A 22,143-nucleotide genomic window follows, 5' to 3' on the forward strand; every position below is an offset into this window, starting at 1 on the left:
TAAAATGGCAAAAAAAACTGGTACGACAATTTGTGGTTTAATATACGACGGAGGTGTCGTGCTAGCAGCTGATACTAGAGCAACAGCAGGCAGTTTCATTGCTGACAAGTCTTGTTTCAAGTTACATTTACTGTTAGATCACATTTGGTGTGCTGGAGCCGGAGTGGCTGCTGATTTAGAGCATGTTACAATGCGTATGGCAGCAGACCTGAGAGTTTTTCAGGCGAAATTGAAATCTCTAGTTCGAGTAGAAACCGCTGTAACCCGGCTATGCAATCATCTAGTTCAATACATGGGGCACATATCTGTAGCTTTGATTATTGGAGGGATAAATCCTGATTCTAAACCCAGTCTTTGGTATGTTAGCGCTGAAGGGCATGCTCACCAGCTTCCTTATTTGGCTATGGGTTCTGGAGGTTTATTCGCCACTTCAGTGCTGGAGAGAAAATACAGGAATTCCATGCCTGAGCAAGAAGCTATGGATCTTGCTGCAGATGCTATCGAAGCTGGTGTAATTAATGATTTGGGCTCTGGTACCATGGTCGACGTAGTAAAGATCACGATTGCTAATCCTAAAAAACCAGTACTTACTCGTGGATACAGACGGCCAGTCGCTAACATTCCAGGGTCTGTGTCTTCTGATATTAGTATGAGGTTGAAAAACTATACTATACTAAGCGACGTTTCCAAACCAATTCCCGTGTTTGACAAAAACAGCTTTTACGAATATCTAGATTAAAAGAAAGTTTAATTACATTTTTTATAACCAATTATATATGTTTTACCCGTTGATCTTACTTTATAAAGAAACTTGTCTACGTGAACATCGCTGGTAATATAAAACAAACTAGAAATTCTGCCAATTCTTAAGTTATGAAAGCTATCTGCAACATGCCCAATAATGTCGTGATTTTGAGTGCAGTTTATCAGTTTAATACTTTCATTTATCGATAACACAATTGCGCTGCATTGATCACAGCACGAAAATATAGGACTGAAAACATGAAACTTTATTGTTAAATCAGTCGGCAACTCTAAATAGCTATGAGTGCCTACGCATTGTATTGTCTGAATTTCAGTTGAAAAATTAGAACTATAAGCATAATCCCATCTTCTTAATTTAATACTGTTTTTAGTACGAACAAAATAAATTTGCTTTAGCGACAATTTAGCTAAATTGATAAAATGTTCTGGAAATAAAGGCTTGGAAAACGTCGTAAAAATACGAGATTTATCGTCTACGCCCATTAAGCCAGCACCTATTGAGTACAATCTGTGAATTATTTTTTTAATGTAAAAACCTTTTGGAATGATTAACGTTATTTGAGGTATCAAAGCATAAAATTCGCTGAATTCTATCAAAATAGGCACGGCATTAATGTGTTCTGAGTATGAGTGTAATTTTTCGCTTTTTGGTTTGCACAAACTATTATTTGGCTTAGATGATTTATCCATGTTGTTTATTTTAGTGACTTCTTTGTTCCAATTTTTGCGAGCGCGGCTACGAACACATTGTTCTATTGTATTTGCTTTGGCTTTGTTGGCGTCTTTAAAGCTTATTAAATTTAAAAAAGTATTTGACAATTGGATCTGAGTATCTAAGAAAGATTTCTTATAACTCGATCCATCATACCGCTTGGTACGTGGAGACTGAAACGGTCCGACATTTCTCATTAAGCAATTCAATTTTACTTCTTGAAACTGATTTTTTAGATTTAACGCGATATCTAGCCAGGCTGAATATTTCGGGGTAAATATGGATTCTAACGTAAAAGTATCATGCTGAAAATTTTGATTGTCCGATAAGTCTAATCCATATTGTGATAACGCATCTGACAAAAAAGACAAAGCTAATGGCCCGATAACTTCGAGCGTATTGAATTCTTTTATAGTAAAGTTGATTTTACTGTCTATACATGCCTGAACGCATTTAAAGAAGTTTAAAGGATGAATTCTAATAAGAGAATCATCTCCGCTGTTCAAACAAGCGATTGTAACGTTATTCCAATTTATTTTATTTAATCCACTTTTCAAACTGGAATCAATTAATTGCTCGAATTCAGACGTCTTTACTAAAAGAAACTGATGATAAGATGAATCAAAAAAAACACATTTTTGCTTAACTTTCTTATATATGTTTCTCATAGATTTCTGCGTTGAAGCTATTGGCAGTACAAAACCGTTTGAAATCTGCCTTAAATAATTTTTTGTCTCTACATCATTGATGTTATTGACGCAATGGTCATCTTGAACAAAATTAACTCGAGCGTTTACATAAATATCAGATTTTTTGTCGTATTTTCGATCACTAGATTTCGTAGTGTCATTTGTTATATAGTAGCTTGCTAAATGAGCACGTTTGCTAAACCATAAATGAGAATCTAGCCAGTTGGGATAGTTTTCTCTAAACTTGTATTTGTAATTTGCCCTCAAAATCCAGGCTCTATATTGACATCTATTGATTTTCTTTGATATAGGAGTTGTAGAATCATTGTTTGGCTTCAACAGTCGATGAGATTTTGGAATTCTGTAAGGATTATGCGATTGCACTCGACGACGCTGAGTAAAGGGTAATGCTTGAAAGTATCTTTTATTCTTTTGGTTTTTAGCAAGGAAATCACTTTCTAATAACTCGATGTTTGCTTTGAAGGTTTTCACATATTCAGGTACATCTAAAAAAGTCTTGTCTTCAAACATATCCAGGTGGAAATTTTTTTTTGAAGACGCATTATTAAATAAACTACTAAATTTATAGAAAATTATTATGTAGTTAAAAGATATCAATGATGTTTTAGAGATTTGTAGCTATGCTTATATGTGATTTCGTTCGTTTCTGCCATGTTTTGCCCGGCTAGTTCAAGAGAACGCCCAAATTCGTTTCTGCCAAGTATAATTTGCACAACAATAGTTCTTCCTGGATTTTGGTCTATGAAAGTAAAAGTTTCCAATAGTTCTTCGTAGTTACGAACTAAATGTCCTTTTTCTCCGCCAAAAACACGAGGAATTTCTGCGTAATCCCAATGCGGTATATCGTTGTAAATATTATCGTCAATAGCTCGTTCAATGGTGTACCCATCGTTATCAATAATGAAAACGATGATGTCAAGGTTATTAGAAATATAACGACTAAGATCTTGCGCAGTGACTTGGAAGGATCCGTCGCCTATAAATAACACAGTTCGTTTACCATTTTTCAAAGTTTTGTTAGCAATTCCTATACCTAGCGTTGCTCCTATTGTGTAACCAATACTTCCATAAAACAACTGTGTGATCAACTCATTTCCGCTATTAAAAAATAAATCGCCCATTGCAAACATACTACTTCCTGTTTCTGCTACAACAGTTAGATTTTTTCCTAACCAGTTATTAATAGCTTGAAAAAATCCGTTCATAGATAAGATTTGCTTAAGATTTTTAGTAGCTTCTATGGGTAAGTTCTGGGGTAAGATACCAGACTGTTTAGGGTAATCTGCTATCTGTTTTTTTTCGACTTTGGTTATTAAGCTTTCTAACACATTTTTGATATAAACGTTTGTAAAAATTTGATCGTCTTTAGCTACATAATCATCATGAATAATAAGCGTTTTTTCTTTATATAGTGAAGCTGTAAAAACCTTTTGTATTGAAATCGGTGAGCATTTCTCCCAAAATGACAATTAAATCAGAATTTTCTAAATAATTTTCTACTTCATCCGTTGTCGTTCCGATGGAATACATTCCAATAAATTGTGGATGATCTTCTCCAATTATTCCTTTTGACATCATCATAGTTGTGTATGGTAATCCCGTGATTTCAAGCAATTTTTTAAATTGGTCTACAATTTGATATCTTTTTAATAATACCCCAGGCACTAAGACTGCGCGTTTAGCTTCAGAAATATTTTGACAAATAAATTTCGTAACTGATTCTAAGGTTGTCTTATCACTTGAATTAAACAGAGACAGATTCGAATTAAGTTTGATACTAGGAAGCTTTTTAATTGGCATGTCAGCAGGAATTACAAGATAAGCTGGTTTTTTTTCTTTTAAGCAAGTAGAAATACATCTGTCAATTTGTGCTTGTGCATTGTTTATGTCGAATATTATTTCAGCTGCGCAGCTAATTTCGCTGTACATTTTAAAAGGAATATGATAATCGTAAAACGTATGATGCAACATTCTTTGATCTCTCCAATCTTGAGTCTTTGGAGCTCCAGTAATTTGTAATACTGGTACCCGCTCTGCTAAACTACCTGCAACAGCATTTAAGACGGACAATTCCCCAACTGCGTAAGTTGTAATAACAACTCCTAAACCTTTAATTCTCGCATAACCATCTGCTGCATATCCAGCGTTTAACTCATTACAACAGCCAATATACTCTACCTCCGAGTCGACTAAAACATCTAAAAGTTCTAAGTTGTAATCACCGGGTACTCCAAACACTTGTTCAACCCCGACTTCTTTTAACTTTGCAAATAGGTATTCTGAAAGCAACATTTTTTATAGATTGAACATATTATGTAATAAAAATTATTATGTTAAATATTATCACTTTGAATAATTTAACTGTGTCAACAAGTCTTATTTTGACGACAGCTAGCCGTGATGACGTAAAAAAAACGCTAAATTTATTAAATGTTCATTTGATTTATGAAGATCGAATATCAGATGATGTTTTGGAGCATTATAATGAACCGCTTATAACAGTAGATTTAAAATCCAACCAAATCCAAGTTATTATTCCGTTTATTGAGTTAAATAATGCTGTTGATTTTTATATAAATGAACATTTTAAAAGATTTGAATGCTGCAATGTTAAGTTAATTTTGGCCAAACCCTCTGATCTACAATTTGTTGAAGTCTGCAAAAAATTACTGATTAATCATATCACAAATATTCAAATAACTGATCTAAAAAAACGATCAAAAGAAAAAATAAATAATTCTCTAAAGCAGTCGTGTAAAGAAAAAAATAATTTGATTGAGTGCAGTTCTTATCAACTAATATTATTATTTAATGTAGATAACAAGATAAAAAATGAATATTTGACAACTGAAATAACAAATTATTTTGTAGCTCCAAATTTATTCTCGGCTTTAAACACTAGATGCTAAATAAGCTTGAGCAATTTAGATTAAAAGTAAAATAATTACACCAATAAGTTTATTTCCGTTCTCTGACTACCCATCTTAAAATTATATTCGTCGGTTTTGTTTAAATATTTCAATCTAAGTGATATAATATTAGTGATCTAGTCTAAATAAAAATTTTTATGAAATTGAGAAGACTTTATAATCATATGTAATATCTAGATACTTTACTTAATATAATTAATTTTGATTAATCCATTGAGAATGAATTTTTTGTGTGTATTTGATGATTATAATTCTTTACCTTTTTCGCATTATAACTGGTTTAAGCTTTTCAAAAGCATGTAACAATGATTTTTGTCCAGAATTTTTGCCAGTTGGTTACAAAGGAATAAGTAAACAGTATGTTGATCACATTAGAACTTCGACATTTGAAGAAATAAAAAATGTGAATTTTGATATTATCATTGTTGGCGGAGGAGGTACTGGATGCCCATATGCTCGTAAATTAGCTGACGAAGGTTTAAATGTATTAATAATCGAAAGAGGAAACGCAAGGATTAAACATGTGCTTACGCATGATATGTATGGAGCAGGATTAGTAATAGCAGACGAAGCTGTATCACAACCTTTGAAGTATACGTGTGGAGTGAGATCCCATGCTGCATCTGTTTTAGGAGGAGGAACTGCTATAGGTATGGGAATCATGATATTAGAATCTGAACCTTATTTAAATCAAATAGAAAAACATGGCAAAATAAAAATTGATCGAACTTTGTTTAACCAATCAGTTAGTTGGATTATAGAACGCTTGTCAAACCCAGCCAAAATGATTGAGTCATATAGTTCGACATTAGTAAAGATATTTAAGGATATTGACTTTAAAAATTTCACAAAAAATAGCTTTAAAATTAGGACGGACGGCAGTTGGAACCCGGATAGTTTATTTAATGAACAAAAAGGAAAACTGAGACAAAGTTCTGATTATTTATTGGGGTCAGAAGATTATCCTCAACCTTCAAATTTGTATATTTTAACAGGCCACACAGCAGACGAAATAGAATTTGAAATGGTAAATAACGAACCACATGCACGCTGTGTTATATTCCATGAAACGAAAAAATCAGATATACAAAAAATAGGTTTGAGTGAATGTGGGCCATTAGTCAGAAAATCATATATGACCAAACTATACAAGTATAGTGATAATATATTTTCTTTTTTCAGTAGAAGACACGAAGAACCTGTTGAGAAAAAAAAACTGTGCGCAAAACATAATATAACACTAGCTACTGGAGCTATATTTACGCCAATTTTGCTGGCAAAAAGTAAAATTGGGAACAGTCGTCAAATGAAAGAACTTCAAATCGAAAATCCAATATTAATAAACGAAAACCTTGGTAATAATTTTGTTGACCGCGGTTTGATTCCAATCGCACTATTTCGAGTTGATAATGCGGACCAGGCACAAGAGTTGGAGCCGCAGATTTGCGGTGTAGTTGGCCTCACGCCAATAGGAAAAAGTATAGAATACGATGAAAAATCAAGTGCTAAACTTGGGTCGAAATCGAAAACATGGGGATTCACTTCTGTGGAAGAGATTACAGGAGGGCGAATAATTGAGGGTTTTGTTTATGCAACTAAAATAATTTTTCCGCCTAAAGTGCGGGATATGGTGGTGGTAGACCAGTTATTGACGCTGATAAATTATTGTAGTGAAACCAAACGGCATCAAAACTCGTGTGAATTTATGAAACCAGCAATAAAATGTTTAAGACAGCTTTCTGCAGTTTGGTATTTCATCAACGAGCCAAGATCCAACGGAAATATATTTTTATATCGCAATGGAAGTATAGAAATGAACCCTAAATATTTTTCTGATCCGAAAGATTTGAGTGACGCTATACGTGGTGTGCAATCATTATTGAAAATGACTAGACAGGGAGGAAACGCTCAAGAGATTTACCAAGACAATTCTGCAAACTCTTGTTCGACTATTATACATGAATTGATTTCGAAAGGACTAGATTATATTTTGAGTAACCGGCGCGACCCAAAGCTAATGGCGAGCCATGAACTAGGCTTTTTAGAACCGTCGTTTCACAAAGAAATATTTATGTACGAAATTAATCGATATTTAGACCAGACTCTTAGTACTTGGCCACCTTCAATCCCTAATCCGACAAATGAAGAAGAAATCGAAAAATACTTAAAAAACACGTTTCAAAGTATTTGGCATTCTTCAGGGACAGCTCGCTTGGGCGACGTAGTAGATGGAGACTTTAATTTGATTGGAGTTAAGAACTTGAGTATAATCGACACAAGTATACTACCTCAAATGACCCGTATGAACCCGACATTTACTGTTATGGTTCTGGCCCATTACGCCGCAACTAAAAAGATAATTGAACTTAATCGTAGAAAACTCAATATTGCATCGTAATCACATTACGGAATCGAAATTTAATTTAATACAACAGCAATCTAATATGAAAAACAAATAGTGCATTAATTACAGAAAATTCATTGCTTAAGAAGCCTAAATATGAAATATTAGATTCTACAAAAGATAACGATCAAAACGGAGCTGATGTGCAAAAAATAACTGCAAAACAAATAAAAACAAACTAGTGTTTTTGGTTGTTTTTCTGATCTTATAATTGATGCGTGAATTAAGTATAATTACTGCTTGAACACAAGTAGACTGCAACAAACTTGTTATATTAATATGAGTTTGAGTTGCCTATGTCATATAAAATTATTGAATTGCGGAGCGAACTTCAATAACGTTTCATGAAGACTAATTTTAACATTAATATGTTGATTAACGTGTAAATTTAAGATGAATTTCTCCAGTTGAGATATTCGTAAAAAGCGGACTTTGAAATAATTATTTACGCCAATCGATTTGCATAGCCCAATAGCAAACACGATTAAATCATGAAAACAAATTATTGACGAAGCATTGACGTACAATGCTATATTTACAAACCTCAAATATTTCTAGATTGCCAGTTTGTTAATTTTTTGATCATACATTGGTGGGTATTGTTATCATAAATTTTCCTGAATTAATGATACATAGTACTAAGCGATTTTTACACTTTTTAAAAATTAAAGATCCACATTGGAATAACTTTTATTCTAATTTTCCAAAATGTTAGATTTTTAATAACATTATAAATCTTAACCTGAATAGGTTTTTTGTGCTGAAATTAAGCTGATGCCGTTTGTAAAGTGAGATTTATATGCTTATTCGCACAAATTTTCTTACTAAAGTACAAAACTCTATGAGTACAAGTGTTTAAAACGATATGACTGTAACTCAACTAGCTACAATTAGATTAAAATGATTAAGATATTTACTGAGTCTAATGAAGTATAAATAAAAACAAGAGAAACTATTTCACATCAAACTGAAGTAGTAGGAAAGAGAATCAATGACGTTTTTAATGAGTAATAAACTAAAATGAGCTATTGTTACGATGAAGAATTTTTGGTAATGTGTGGTCTAAGTTTTTTAAAATTTTTATCAGTTCTGAAAATAAAATTTAACTCAAAGACTGCTTAAAAGCAATTGTTCTGAATGAAGTGTGTAGATGGAACAGTAGGCATGAGTTATCCTGACGGAATTTTATGAACAGAGCGTTTCTCAATTTTCTGTTTGTTTATATTTAAAATAAATCTAGTCTAATATTAATTCCAAGAACCTGACAAATATTGTAAAAATTATAATCTAAACTATAAGCACAGCTTATAGTAATTTTAAGTTAATAATAAACAGCCTATTTTAGCGTTGATAACGTTAATATTGTTCGTTATAAAATATTTTTTATTTTTCATTTTTTTTAGCTTGAAGTACTTCTTGCTGATCCAAGGATCTTTCGTCTTCAGGAACTAATTCAGCAGCAGTCTAAAATGGGGATGGTAGATATACTTACGTCGTGTAATAAGATAGTTTTTAGGATTTGATCGTTTTCACTTTGAAAAGCGTAGCTTAGCGGAGATTTGTTGAAGAAGTTTTTTTGTAACACTGAGAGTGGGCTAAGAAATTTGATAACTTAAAAAACTTACATGCTGGGCATATTGCATAAAACGCGTACGACTTCGACACATTCGTTTTGCACTGCCCAGTGCAGCGGAGTGTTTCCAAGGTTATTTGGAATATGCGGAATATTTAATTCTGTAATAAGAAAGTTGACGAGTTTCTCGTTGCCACTAGCTGCGGCGAAATGAAGTGCATTGTTGCCATTGATGTCTTTTTGTAATAAAGACTCCAGCGTAAAAGGCGACTTTCCGTCTACTAGCTCGCATGCAAAGTCTTCGGGCAAGACGCCATTTTTAACGCAAGTTATAATTTCTTGTACTTCTTCTAAATTACCATGACCACAATGGTAATGAAACTCATCTATTAATGTCCACTCGTCTTCTAGATCTGGATTTATTGCTCCTATGCTTTCGAGCGGCCTCAATACCATTTAATTAATATTTTTGAATTATTTAAAAAATGTCTCAAAAAAAAATTTAGCGTTATAGTATAAAGTTTCTTGTTGATATGGTTTCGAAATGTTCAATCTGCAAGCCTACAGATTATTGTACTCATTCATCTTGTAAGTGATTAAATTACTAAGTTTTAGTTTTGATCTCAATCCGAGCTGCTGCTAGCGCCAAATTTACTTCCATTTCTAACTATGTTAGGATGAAACCGTACATTGCACCGGAGTACGAACACAATTTGCTGAAGAACACCTACAAACCACTTGGTTCTACTAAATTAGAGGTCGTCATTGACAAGTTCTTGTGGAATCCTGTCGCGACGATGTTACCGCGCTGGCTGCATCCTAATGTGCTAACTTTGATTGCTTTCTTATTTAGCGTATTAGGAGCATTCTTTCCGACTTTTCTTTTCAATTATGACGGAAAAAGCGTATCTCCTAGATGCATTTATTTGATATCCGCTATTTCGATTTTCCTTTACCAGCTTCTTGACGCCCTCGACGGAAAACAAGCTAGAAATTTGAAAATTGCCTCTTCTGCTGGCCAACTGTTTGATCATGGTTGCGATGCAATTACCACTTTTTACATGTTATATACCGCATTGTCTGCTAGCCAATTTGGTTTCAGTTCTAATTGTGTGTTTATTATTACTGCGATTACTTATCATTTATTTATATGTAGTTGGTACGAATACGAATTTGAGAAATTTAAAACAAACATAGCTTCTACTGTTGGTATAACGGAGGCCCAATTACTACTGGTACTTCTAAACTTAATCTGTTTTGCTCGTCCTGGTATTTTCGCTTTTTGTCTAGTAGATATCATGCCAAAAATTCTAGCTAATGTTTTGAATTTCCCTCCCTTCAACATTAATTTAACGACAATGGTATTCTACATTGTTTTTGCCTACGTTTACTATCTAAGTGGTACTGACTTATTAAACATTTTATCTACCTCTAAATTCAAAAATCCTAAAGAATCTGCAAGTATTTTTGTTACCCTATTCATTCACTTGTTTTGCCAATTCCACTATTTCTGGAACGGTACTATCGAACGCCACATGTTTGGTGTGACATTTATTGTTGCCATTTTCGGAGCTAACATCTGTTGGAGATTTATGCTTGCATCCGTTGCAAAATCTAAACCAATGTTAATTGACGCGCATACTGTTTTCTTCTATTTAGTCGGTATTATATTGGCTTTGCCACTCAGGAATAACATATGGGAAACTATCATTATTTACACGATGTGTGTTTATACCTTTATTTACATGCTTGGTTTCGTTTATGTTAACCTTAAGATGATGAAGAGAGTACTGAACATTTCTTTTTTTGTCGTTCCTCCTGCTAATATTCAAATAACTCCAGACAATAATGAAGCTAAAAAAAAGTCTGAAACAAAAACCGAAAAAAAAACAGTTAGTCTCGAACAAATAAACGACCCTCAACTTGCTTCAATTGTCAATAAGCTTGAGCTAATTAACTTGGAAAGTTTTAACACTAAGGTCGTCGATAGTGAAAATGATGATCATAACGTTGAAAGTGACATTGAAGAATGCAAGAATGATAATGACATGACTAAACCTCTGTTAAATAGAAAAAATAACCAATCGTCATTAAATCAGTGATATGAAACCAAATATCTCTTTTAATGCTTTTATTTTCAGCTCTGATGGGGAAATGATAATTTCTACAATGAAATCTTAAAAATTAATTGCTTTTTACATTGGATGAATATTGAATACCTTATTATTTTTTTGATCATATTTAACTCGTTCATTTTCTAATATAAAACTAGTCAAACTAATTTTTGGTAAGAATTCTGTTGTATTTTGTGGAATCAATCCATTTGATCGGCATCGAAAGTAAATACTCATCAACAATAATCTGACTCGATTTATTGGCTTAGGGAACTGTTATCTATGCACTTTTTGTTGTTTTATCAGAAAGCATAATATGAAGCAAATAATGATATATGAATTTGTCAGTTCACACACTTGTCAGCTTTTTTCCTATTTGAATTAACAAAAGTAAGATTTTTAAGTTGGCTTTAGAAGGACTTATATTAGCTAGTTAAGATTATTTATTCTGGTAGGATAATCTAAGTAACACATATTATTAAATTTAAGGCTATGTATAAGACTCAAAACTAACAAAACAGCAACTTGATGATAAAAATGGTAAGACTATTAAATATATTAGCTCTCTCATTTATTGCTCCGTTAACATATTCGTTTGAATGTGTTAATAATAGTGACTGTAGTGTATTTGAAGCATGTACGAATAATATTTGCGTTGGCTTGATACCTGATATACATGACGAAAAATTGATTAGGTGTGCTGACGGATATAAGTGCAAAATTGATAAAGAAATTCCAGGGTATGGAGTAAATGAAAAATTTAAGATTATGGCAATCTTGCCGGATCAACATTGTGGAACTTCAGATGTAGTTTCGAAAGATTGTAAGTTATTATTCATTAAAGATTATAGATGAATTATTTTCTGGAAAGCATATTTGGTCTTGTAAATCAGGTAATAGTGATTATTGTGTTATAGATCTTGGTGTGGGTATTAGAAAAGATAAATCAATAGCAGTTCAAGGTTTGAGGTTGTGTGGATGTGTCGAATCAGATAAGAATGACTTTGAAAGTGTTTGTTCTTCTTATAAAAACTTCGTTGTACCTGTTGGTAAAATTGGAGTGCAGGAATGCTTGAATAATTCACACTGTTTACATAAAACGTTCGCTTATTGTATGAACAATAAGTGTGCTAAATTTTCTGGTATTGCAGCTACAGCTGGAGCTAAAATTTATCAATGTCTAGTAGGAAAAAATTGTACCATAAATAATATCGCAACTAAAACTATTAATGAAACCATGAAAATTCTGCCTGTTGCTCAAAAAGTTAAATGTGGGGTAGATATGGCTTTGGATCCTGATTATTTTGACTCAGCCGTATTGCCTTGCGTTTTAGATTTAAATAATGATGGAAAATGTGATATAAATTTAGGGATGGTTAAAACAATGAACAGCAATAGATTATGTGGTTGTTCAGGAAGTGATAGAGGCGGAAACGGAAGACCGTGTGACGAACCTGCCGATTTTGACATAGACTTAGGGTTTGTTAAAACTGTTGAATGCAATATTGATGAAGATTGTAAATCTGGACTATGTGCCGCAAACCAATGTATATCTGATACAGTGCCTCCAACGTTTGTTCGAATGATTCCTGAAAATAATACAATTGTTATACCACCAATTTTAGAAGTATCGTTAACCTTTAGTGAAAATATTATGTATCCACCTAACAGTGAAAACTTCCCGAGAGTTTTAATAAAAAATATGGATCGAAACTTAGAATTTGAAATTTTTATAGCTGATCCTACTAAAGTAGATCCAGCGTCAACGTTTTACAGAACAAGAATTGAAGGAACAGATCTTATTATTAATCCAGATATTAGATTGAGTACATTTCCTGAAGGAAAGTATATTGTAATTTTTGAAGGTGGAATAGTAATGGATATGGATGGAAATTTAGTTGAAGGAAAGAAAGACTTATCATTTACAATTCTTAGTGATGCTGGTTGCCCTTTTTTCGGTATAACTGGACTTTCAATAACTCCGATTAATGGAAACGGTATTTATAAAAGGCATGATTCTTATAATGACCGTCCAACATGGATATTAAAGACATTAAATGGAAATTTATTTTTAGAGCTCTACTTTTCTAAACAAAAAGATAAAAACAACAAAAATCAGCAAGGAGTTTGGGTCATTAGTCCATTAGGCGCAAGAGAAGTAAAGTTCTACGCAATGTTTGAAGTTTCCAATTCTCAGATTGCAAATTTCGTTAGACCTATTAGTGGTAGTTGGCAAGTCTACAGCGAAGGAGCCTGGACATTACATGAAAATGTAATTTTATCCTGTTTATCAACTGTTGATCTGACTGCACCCGTACTAATATCAGTAAGTTTTAGTTCGTTATATTGTCTTAGATTTTACCTGAAAATGGGCAAAAGCAAGTGGATAGAGATGACATTGTTTTGAATTTTAATGAACCTATAAATTACGGTCACTGGAGTTTATTTACTTTGTATAATTTAGATGACAAAACAATAGAGTTCGAATTAGATCCTCAAAATGAAGATGATCGCAAACTTTTAAAATTATCAAATGATTCCAAAACTTTAACAATTAAATTAAAAAAAAAATTAGAGCTCGGAAAGGCATATAGTTTTAGTTTCGACACTGGCGTTTTAACAGACTATTCATATAATCCCGTTGGTCCAATCGAACCTGGCTCGTATACATTTACTACTTTAGGTCTTAAATGCAAAAATATTACAGACGTATTGAATAATATAGTTGTAATAGAAAATTCAAAAGAAAAATATAATCATCTAGATGAAATCGTTATAGCTTGTGAAAAAGGATTTACTCCACGATTTCCACCTTCAAATTTGGACTATGATAGAATCAATTTTTCGACGAACTTAAATGATTATACCAACGTAACAGTCTTGTGTAAAGATGGTGAATGGGTAACACAAGGATTAAAATGTATGCAAAATTGTTCATTATCTCAGATAGACGAAATATTACGTTTTGACCAAAATAAAACTGAATTAATCAATACTATTGATGATGAAAATGCAATTATAAGGTCTAAAAATACAAGTGTAAAAAATGAAGAAGAACAAAAATCTTTGGTTCTTGATATAGAAAAAAATCAAGTGCCAAAAAGTCACAACAAACTTAAAAATACTAGTATGATGAAAAGTGCTAATAGACGGCATTCAAGAAGTTTATCAACGTCTGAATATAAACGCCCAAAGATTAAATATGATGCAGATAACCACAAATTTCTAATCAATATTAACAATCCAAGTTATCTGATATTAGTTAAAAGTTGGGCGATGGATGACGAACGTAAAATTTTTAATAATGATATGAAATCAAGTTTAATAAATGATGAAATTACGTTCAAACACGGAAGTTCTCTTTCTATTCAATGCTCTAAAAATTCAAGGGTATTACAAGGAATAACAAATGAGTCTACAATGGTGTGTCATAATGGATCATGGACAAAACCTAAGTTGGTCTGCTCCCTTGTCTGTGGAGAGATAAAAATTAATCGATATGCTTATCTTGTAACAGGTATTAACAATTTTAATATAGGAGCTACGAGAAATATTTCTTGTGTATCATATGCTATAGGAGATGTAGGCAAAATTCAAACTATTAGATGTAACGAGGATTTAAAATGGGATGAAGTAAAAATTAAATGTAAACTTCCGTGTTCCAAAATTGATTTACTAGAATACAAAAATGAACACGGATTAGTACCAGTTGATTATTTTGAAAGTGAAGAGATCGATAAAAGTATTACTGAAATAACATTTAAATGTGTCGCTGGTTATTCTCAGGTTGAGCTACCAGAATCAAATAAAAATTCAATTAAAACCAACTTTAGTATCCAAGAATATCCAGAATGTAACGAATCTGCAGACAACATATGCGTAGCTTGTATTAATGGAAGTTGGATGAAAAGTCAAGATATAAAATGCGAAAAAAATTGTTCAAAATTCATTGAAAAAAAAGGCTATAATACAAATCTTGTTTTTGGAAACGGTACAAATCCGGGTTCAATTTATGAAGTTTCATGTAAGCATGATTCTTTGGCATTGCCTCATTCAGGTGTTGTAGATAAAATAATTTGCCGAGACGGAAAGTGGAAGAACATAACACAAAAATTAGAATGCCATGCAGCTTGTCCACATCCAAAAAGTTATTTTTCATCAACTTATATTGTTTCAACATTTGATGGAGTTCCTCTTAATATCACAGAAGAAAAGAAATTTGACAATTTAACATACCGGCATGAATTGTCAAAAAACAATGTAATTAACAACAAAAATTTTATTGTTTCTTGTCATCCAGCATCACAAGTGTTATTTTTTGAAAAGTTTGTTTCCGCTAATTTCGATGAATTAACTATGGATGAACTTGAGTCTAATTTAGTCGTAAACTCCACGTTGTTATTTGCGTATAAAACTACTATCAGTCAATTAGTTTATTGTTCTGACGGTAATTGGATTCCCGTTAATAAGACAAAACCGCATACTTATATGACGTTAACTGAAACTAACAAAAAAGAGAATAATCTTCAAACTAATCTACTACAAAATAATGGATTTTTACGTTGTGCTAAGTTATGCCCGAGTTTCAATTACATATATAATAGACGATTTAAATTTGACAGCACAGACAATGATAGCTTATGGGGTACAAGTGTAACAATATCTTGCAGAGAACCTTACAAAGGTGGAAATTTCTATATTAATCAAAGTAAAGAATTAGAATTTGAATCGATAAATCAATTATTGTTGTATTGTTATAACGGAGATTGGATTACGAAGAAAAGAGAATCTTACTATTCGATATTTAATGATAATTTTGAAGAGAATAAAGACTACATTAAAATGTATAATAACAAGATGAATGCAAAAGATGTTGAAAAAAATATACAACTTCTTCTTGGTTGTGGAAATTCATGTTCTGTTAGTTCCTATAAGATTCACTTAGAAAAATATCACTTAAACGATTTTGATCAAAATATACAAAAAGATTTTCAGCATGGTTCACTAATTAGAGTTAGATGTAAACAAAATAGTATATCAGAAATTGACAAAAATGATTTTTTTATTGGTTGCAGTGATGGTGAATGGACTATACCAACACAAGTATGTTTGAATAAAACTAGTGAATATCGAGATGCGTTAAATAAAATCATAAACGATGAAAAAAAACAAAACATTGAGCAGAACAATCAGAACTATTCAAATAACTGTGCTTCAATAGACGTTTCTGTATCTTTTAATTCTGCATCTGATTACTGGATTTCTTTATTGAACTTTGAAAAAGATAAATATAAAATTAGTTCATATATTAGTTATGGCAAAGAAGTTATGAATGAAAATGATACTATTGTGAAAAACGGTACAATCGCAAGAATACGACCAAAAGAAAATTACAAAATATCGAATAAAATTCAAAATCAGCTACTAAACGTTAATTTTTATGTTTGCAAAAAAGGAGAATGGAAATTATTGCGTGAATTAAATTTATCCGACGACTATAATCATGTGTATACCTCTAAAAACGAACTTTGTTCGAATAATTTGCTAGACCGAGGAGAAATCGACATAGATTGTGGGTTTATATGTGAAAAGGATTGCGTTAGTTGTTATGATAAAAAAATAAATGGTAACGAAATATGGATAGATTGTGGTGGAAATTGTCGACCGTGCCATAGTTGTAATGAAAAACATTTAAAATATTTCAAATCTCCAGACTATGTGGTTCAAAAAACTGATGGTGTCAATTTACTAAAACTTTTAGAGAAAACTAGCAATACTTCACTTATACCAAATAGTTTTTTCAAAAAAAATTTGAGAGTTCAATACTTTCACATCGCTTGTGGAAAAAACACAATGAAAATAGGTAGTAGATCGTATATCGATTTGGTGTGCTTAGACGGATCATTGATTCCTTTGGAGTATGTCTTAGAACTCAATGATAATGGCATTTTACCGGGAGGATTAATTGTAAGTAAATTACCTTTTTTTGAACTGTCATGCGTAGCTGTTGATAAATCAAAGCTATATAAAAAATTTCTTAATAATTACTTAGAAGTTATTCCTTTAATGACGCATCGTTATTGCCCTAACATAAGATTAAAGTCACAAAATGAAACTTCATTAATGTATGAGGCTTGTAAACTCATTCAAAGGTATCAATATTTTTATCTCTCAGAATGCAGCACTTTAATCCAATCAACTAGTTTAGCTTCTGTTTGTAATGGAAGATGTAGTAAAGTTATAAATGAATTAATTATTGACACTCAGTTACTTTTTGAAAAAATAGATGATGATGATTTAGACGCTGACGACGAACCAGAAAAAAAAAGTTTGTTCAAGTATGTTAGTTTGCTGTTAGAAGGGATTAAGTTGATATGTAAAGAAATATCTGTGGCTGAAAATAGTTTACGGCAAAAAATAGGATATAGTAATTTTTCAAGTCACAATCAATATTGCATGAGTTTTACGGAAAAAGATTTAAGGCACATTAAGAACTTAGATGAGTACATTAGCGTAAAAGAAATGAAGCCGATTTGTTTATTTGACTCTTGTTTTCGTTCAAATATTAAGTATATTGGAACTATATGGAGTTTAATGAATTTTCCATATATGCAGATAATAGATGAAAAAGATAATAGAAAAGAATTACAAACATTGGGGTTTTTAAGCAATATTCCATCAATTTCTGAATCAGAAAAAACTGAATTACAAACTAATCGTTATATTCCATTGGTTGAAAAAGTAAGATACAGCGATAACATAATCGACTTATTATGTTTATCAGCAAGTTCAACTTCTTCTTGCATGCCCTATTTAAAATTGATTAACGACAGTTTGTTAAAGTGGCAATACAAATCTGGAGAAATGAATTTAGAAGCCAAACTTTCGATTGCCCGTCAACTTGGTTTGCAGAAGTTTTGTTCTGATCCAAACTCTTGTTTAAGCAAAATTATGCGAAATATTGGAAATATAATAATTGAAAAAGGTATAGAAGGTTCGTTTCCTTATTACAGGTTTCTTGGACATTTATTCAAATTTTATGGAAGATATTACTGCTCGGTTAATCACTTGAATAAATCGTGTTCGATACATATGATTGGTAATATTATAGATGCATTGGATTTGTCTTTGATTGAAATTTCCAACGACAAACTTAATTTATCTGAGCTAACCAATGAAATGTTTGAAGTTTTAGATACTTCGAGTTTGAAAAAATGTCAGTGTGACAGAGGAAAAATAAACAATGGCGAGTGTAATCCCGAATGTTTTACTGCAGAATGCGGTTTCGATGGTATAGATTGTTTTTTCATGGTTCAATTTCCCGCGGTATATAAAAAATTAACAGGTAACATTTCATTAATAGAAGGATTTATACCTTATTTTATTGCTGATTTCAATCACAAATTGTCGAAGAAAGCTCTTGAAAGTTTAAAAAAACAGTTTATCAAAGAAGACTGTTGTTTACCTATTCGTTTGTTTACCTTAAAAGAACTGTTGGATTTAGATTTTATCACTCATCCTTTATTATCTTCAGATAAAAAAATCAATAAGCAAGTTAGAAGCGTTATTTTTGCATTCATCAAAAAAAATCCAGCGAAAGTTTTGAATGATTTATTGATATTTGAAAACTATTCCTTAGCTACTTTTGATCTTAGATACGCTGATCCTGAATTTCAACAAATAATGAATTATAAATGTGGAAGATCACCTGATGAAACAGAAATTATTTTAAAAATAGATTTTCCTTCTATATCATTTGATTCATTACTTATTCTTCGTGCATATTTAACAGAAAGCGAGCTCCTTTATATACGATCCCTACCCCTGTTTTCCACTGCGACTTCTTTAAACGAAATATTGAAACTGCTAGATAAACATATTGAAGGTTTCAGTGATGTTTTACGGTATAATAATTACTTAGTTAATTTAAACATCGTTTTGAAACGAGCTATCAGTAATATATTAATTTTCCCATTAGCAGACATTGTAGACATCGAGTGGGTTCCTTTTAATTTCAGTGGCTCTACTATTGTAATCAAGTTTCAGGGTGGTAGCTACAATCCTGTAATAAAAGAAACAATTGTGAATAAGTTACAAACAAACGAACTAACAAACTTTGTGAAAAAATCTATTCTCAATTGGATTAAGCGATTGCCTACACCGTTTCAAGTTTATTTCGTTAAGTTCAATGAAATTACAAATCCAACTAATATTACTCCACGATCATTATCGTCTACGCGAGAAACTATGCAAAATGTATTTTTAAACTTTATACCTTTTAGCATTTGGAAAAATTACAACACCAACGGTATAAAAGATCTTCAAATATATTCCGATGACGTTTTTGAAGAAATTTTAGATGTGTATGATACAAAGTTGGACGAAGTAAGTTACGGAAAATCTCAAGAAAGTGCCTCAAGAAATAAATTTACTGGGAACGATGATATAATTAGCTGCTCGATGGATTTTCAAAATCCAAGTCACGAGCTGCACAATTATGAAGTAGTTTCTACTCGTTCAATTAGCAGATCTTCGAACGAAGTTTCACTACTTATCAAATGCAAAAACGGCAGTCACGGTGTCGACCAGAAAGTTGACGCTTATCAGTTGGTCGTTTGTATTTTGGGAAAATGGCGCAGTCTTGAACGAACCGAACTAATGGATTGTAGAAAAACTTGTCCAAAATTCATTTATTGTGGAATACTAGAAAGACCGGAAATGTACAATCTTAAAATTTCAGGACTAAAAGAAGGCGATACAGCACAACTCTCTTGTGCGTCAAACTACAAGAAAAATTCAGTAACTTCAGTGTGTTCAAACGGAGTTTGGTCTGATATAGATTTGGAATGTGAAGCATTGCAAGAGAGTGCTGAATATTGTAACGGTTTTTATATAAATGAACTTGTTCAGAAGTTCAAGTTGAGGCTAGAGCCGATGCAACCCATGCTGAATAATATTGATTGGTGGAAGCTTCAGTGCCAAATCGGTTACAATGCGGAAAACGAAATTTTGAACTCGTCAATAATAGCTTGTGTAAACGACCTTGATTTAATCGTTATTCATTCTATCGACGTTGAACTTAAAAAACTTTTACAAAAAAAACCGTACAAAACGAACTTAATTGAAAAAGCTGTCACAGGATACCTAACCGATCCGCTAAAAAAAGCAAACGCAAGCCGCATAAACCTGGAAGCTGTAGACCTCAACGACTACTTGATACTCAACCCGCTCTTGCCAAATGAAAAACCAAAAAGGCTGCAGTGTTTAGAATACACTATTTCTGAGACTCCGAAAGTCAAAATTCTTAACTTCGACAGCTATTCTTACGTAATCGCCGTCGCTGTTTCCGCGTTGTTGTTCATTGTGTTATTTTGTTTGCTTGGCTACCTTTATGAGCGAAAAAAACGCATGCGACAATCCAACATTTCTTTTGAAGACAACCAGCTCAACAGCAACATCGTTAATAATGACAGTTTTATGACTCAAAAATTCGAAAGTCAAGCAAGAGCACAAAACGAGAATTTCCACAGATCAAATATGAAAAATAATTTGGCTTCCGACTTTTTGTCAGACGATGAATACCTCAACATAGACGACTATGTAAAATTCCATGACAGCGTGAGCCATGACGGCCAGTCTAAAATCAGTTATTATTCTGACATAGAAATGTATACACAAAAAAGATATTAATGTTCAAGCAAAATTTTTTTGATTTATTGGTATGTATATTAAACTTTTTTTATGATAACAAGACTAGTTCGTCTCAATTTAAGATGTAGATTAAACTAGTAATCCTTGAATTCCGATTTGAGTGAGAATCTTAGGGTTATTTAAAATTTCTCGTATTTGGGCTTTATCCTTCATAGGTAAAACGATGTGTGAGTTGACCTGTCGACCACGCTGTACAATGAAGAAGTCTTCCTGATACTGTGCCCTGCGACAGATAGTGCTGTTTTGACTGCAAGAAGTATAGAACAGACGTGTCATCGATAATTTTTCGTCTATGACGCTATCGAAAATTTCGCTAGCTTTTTGGGAGTCTATTTTGGAACTGTACTGAACAAAGATGATGCAGATTTTGGCGTCATTTGTTCCGCAAATTTTTGGTGTGAGAAGACGCGAGTCAAGTCTTCTGGGATAGCTGTATATGCCGATCAAATTATTGAAGTCGTTAATCCATTTTCGGAGCGTGTAATGGAGTTTTTGGACGAGACCGTTGCCAGTGAGGTGTTCGATCTCTGCGTTGTCGATGTCGAAAATATCGACTACGTGAATTAGAGCAAACTTGTTGTTGTCTTCGTCGAATTTGATACGTTTGAGAATCACGTTGACAAACTTGCCGGACTCGCCAGCTATCTTGCCCGTCATGTTTGATATGTCAACGAAGTTGATGCTGTTTTTTAACGGCCTAATGTCTTGCAGCATGTTGTACTGGTCCGCCTCTGAAAGCTTTTTAGACCTATAAATTAAAACAACTGGCTGTGTTACAGACTTGAAGTGCGCTATTAAGTTGCCGGCTTTGGTGATGATTGTGGGAAAATAACTAATGTCGAGAAACTTCGTTAAGATGGCTGGAGTAATGTTGCTACCCAAACTGATAAGTTTTCCTAGGTTTTTATCGCTGGTGTTGACCGCGAAAACAGTACCCTGAATACTGTATTTGCTAGAATATATAAACTTGCTGCATTGGGGTGACGACTTAGTGCAGTCGAGGAATTGGGCAGTTTCTTTAAACGGACTATTAGAAATGATTTCGTCAAACAACTGTGCGTTGTCCAAAACATCTTGAGTGTCAGATGAATATACAAACACGATAACGAAGTCAGTGTCTTTCATAAGGTTGACGTCCAACTGCCCAGTAGTGATATGCTTAAAAGTAAAGTGTTTCTCGATCATCCTACGAATCGTTTGAGGGTTCGTAGGTTTTGGCGGCCG

The 22,143-nt window shown here is 32.7% G+C and overlaps 1 protein-coding gene across 1 annotated transcript; it reads left to right on the forward strand.

The window, feature by feature from the left end:
- Positions 1-4: 4 nt before the first annotated feature.
- LOC142598033 (proteasome subunit beta type-7-like) lies at positions 5-2,203 on the forward strand. Its single transcript, XM_075735014.1, has 2 exons — positions 5-647; positions 2,148-2,203. The coding sequence occupies exons 1-2, from the start codon at positions 5-7 to the stop codon at positions 2,201-2,203; spliced, it is 699 nt and encodes a 232-aa protein (XP_075591129.1).
- The last annotated feature ends 19,940 nt before the right edge of the window (positions 2,204-22,143 follow it).

Source organism: Dermatophagoides farinae, unplaced genomic scaffold (assembly GCF_024713945.1).
Source record: "Dermatophagoides farinae isolate YC_2012a unplaced genomic scaffold, ASM2471394v1 contig4, whole genome shotgun sequence".
NCBI lineage: Eukaryota > Metazoa > Arthropoda > Arachnida > Sarcoptiformes > Pyroglyphidae > Dermatophagoides > Dermatophagoides farinae.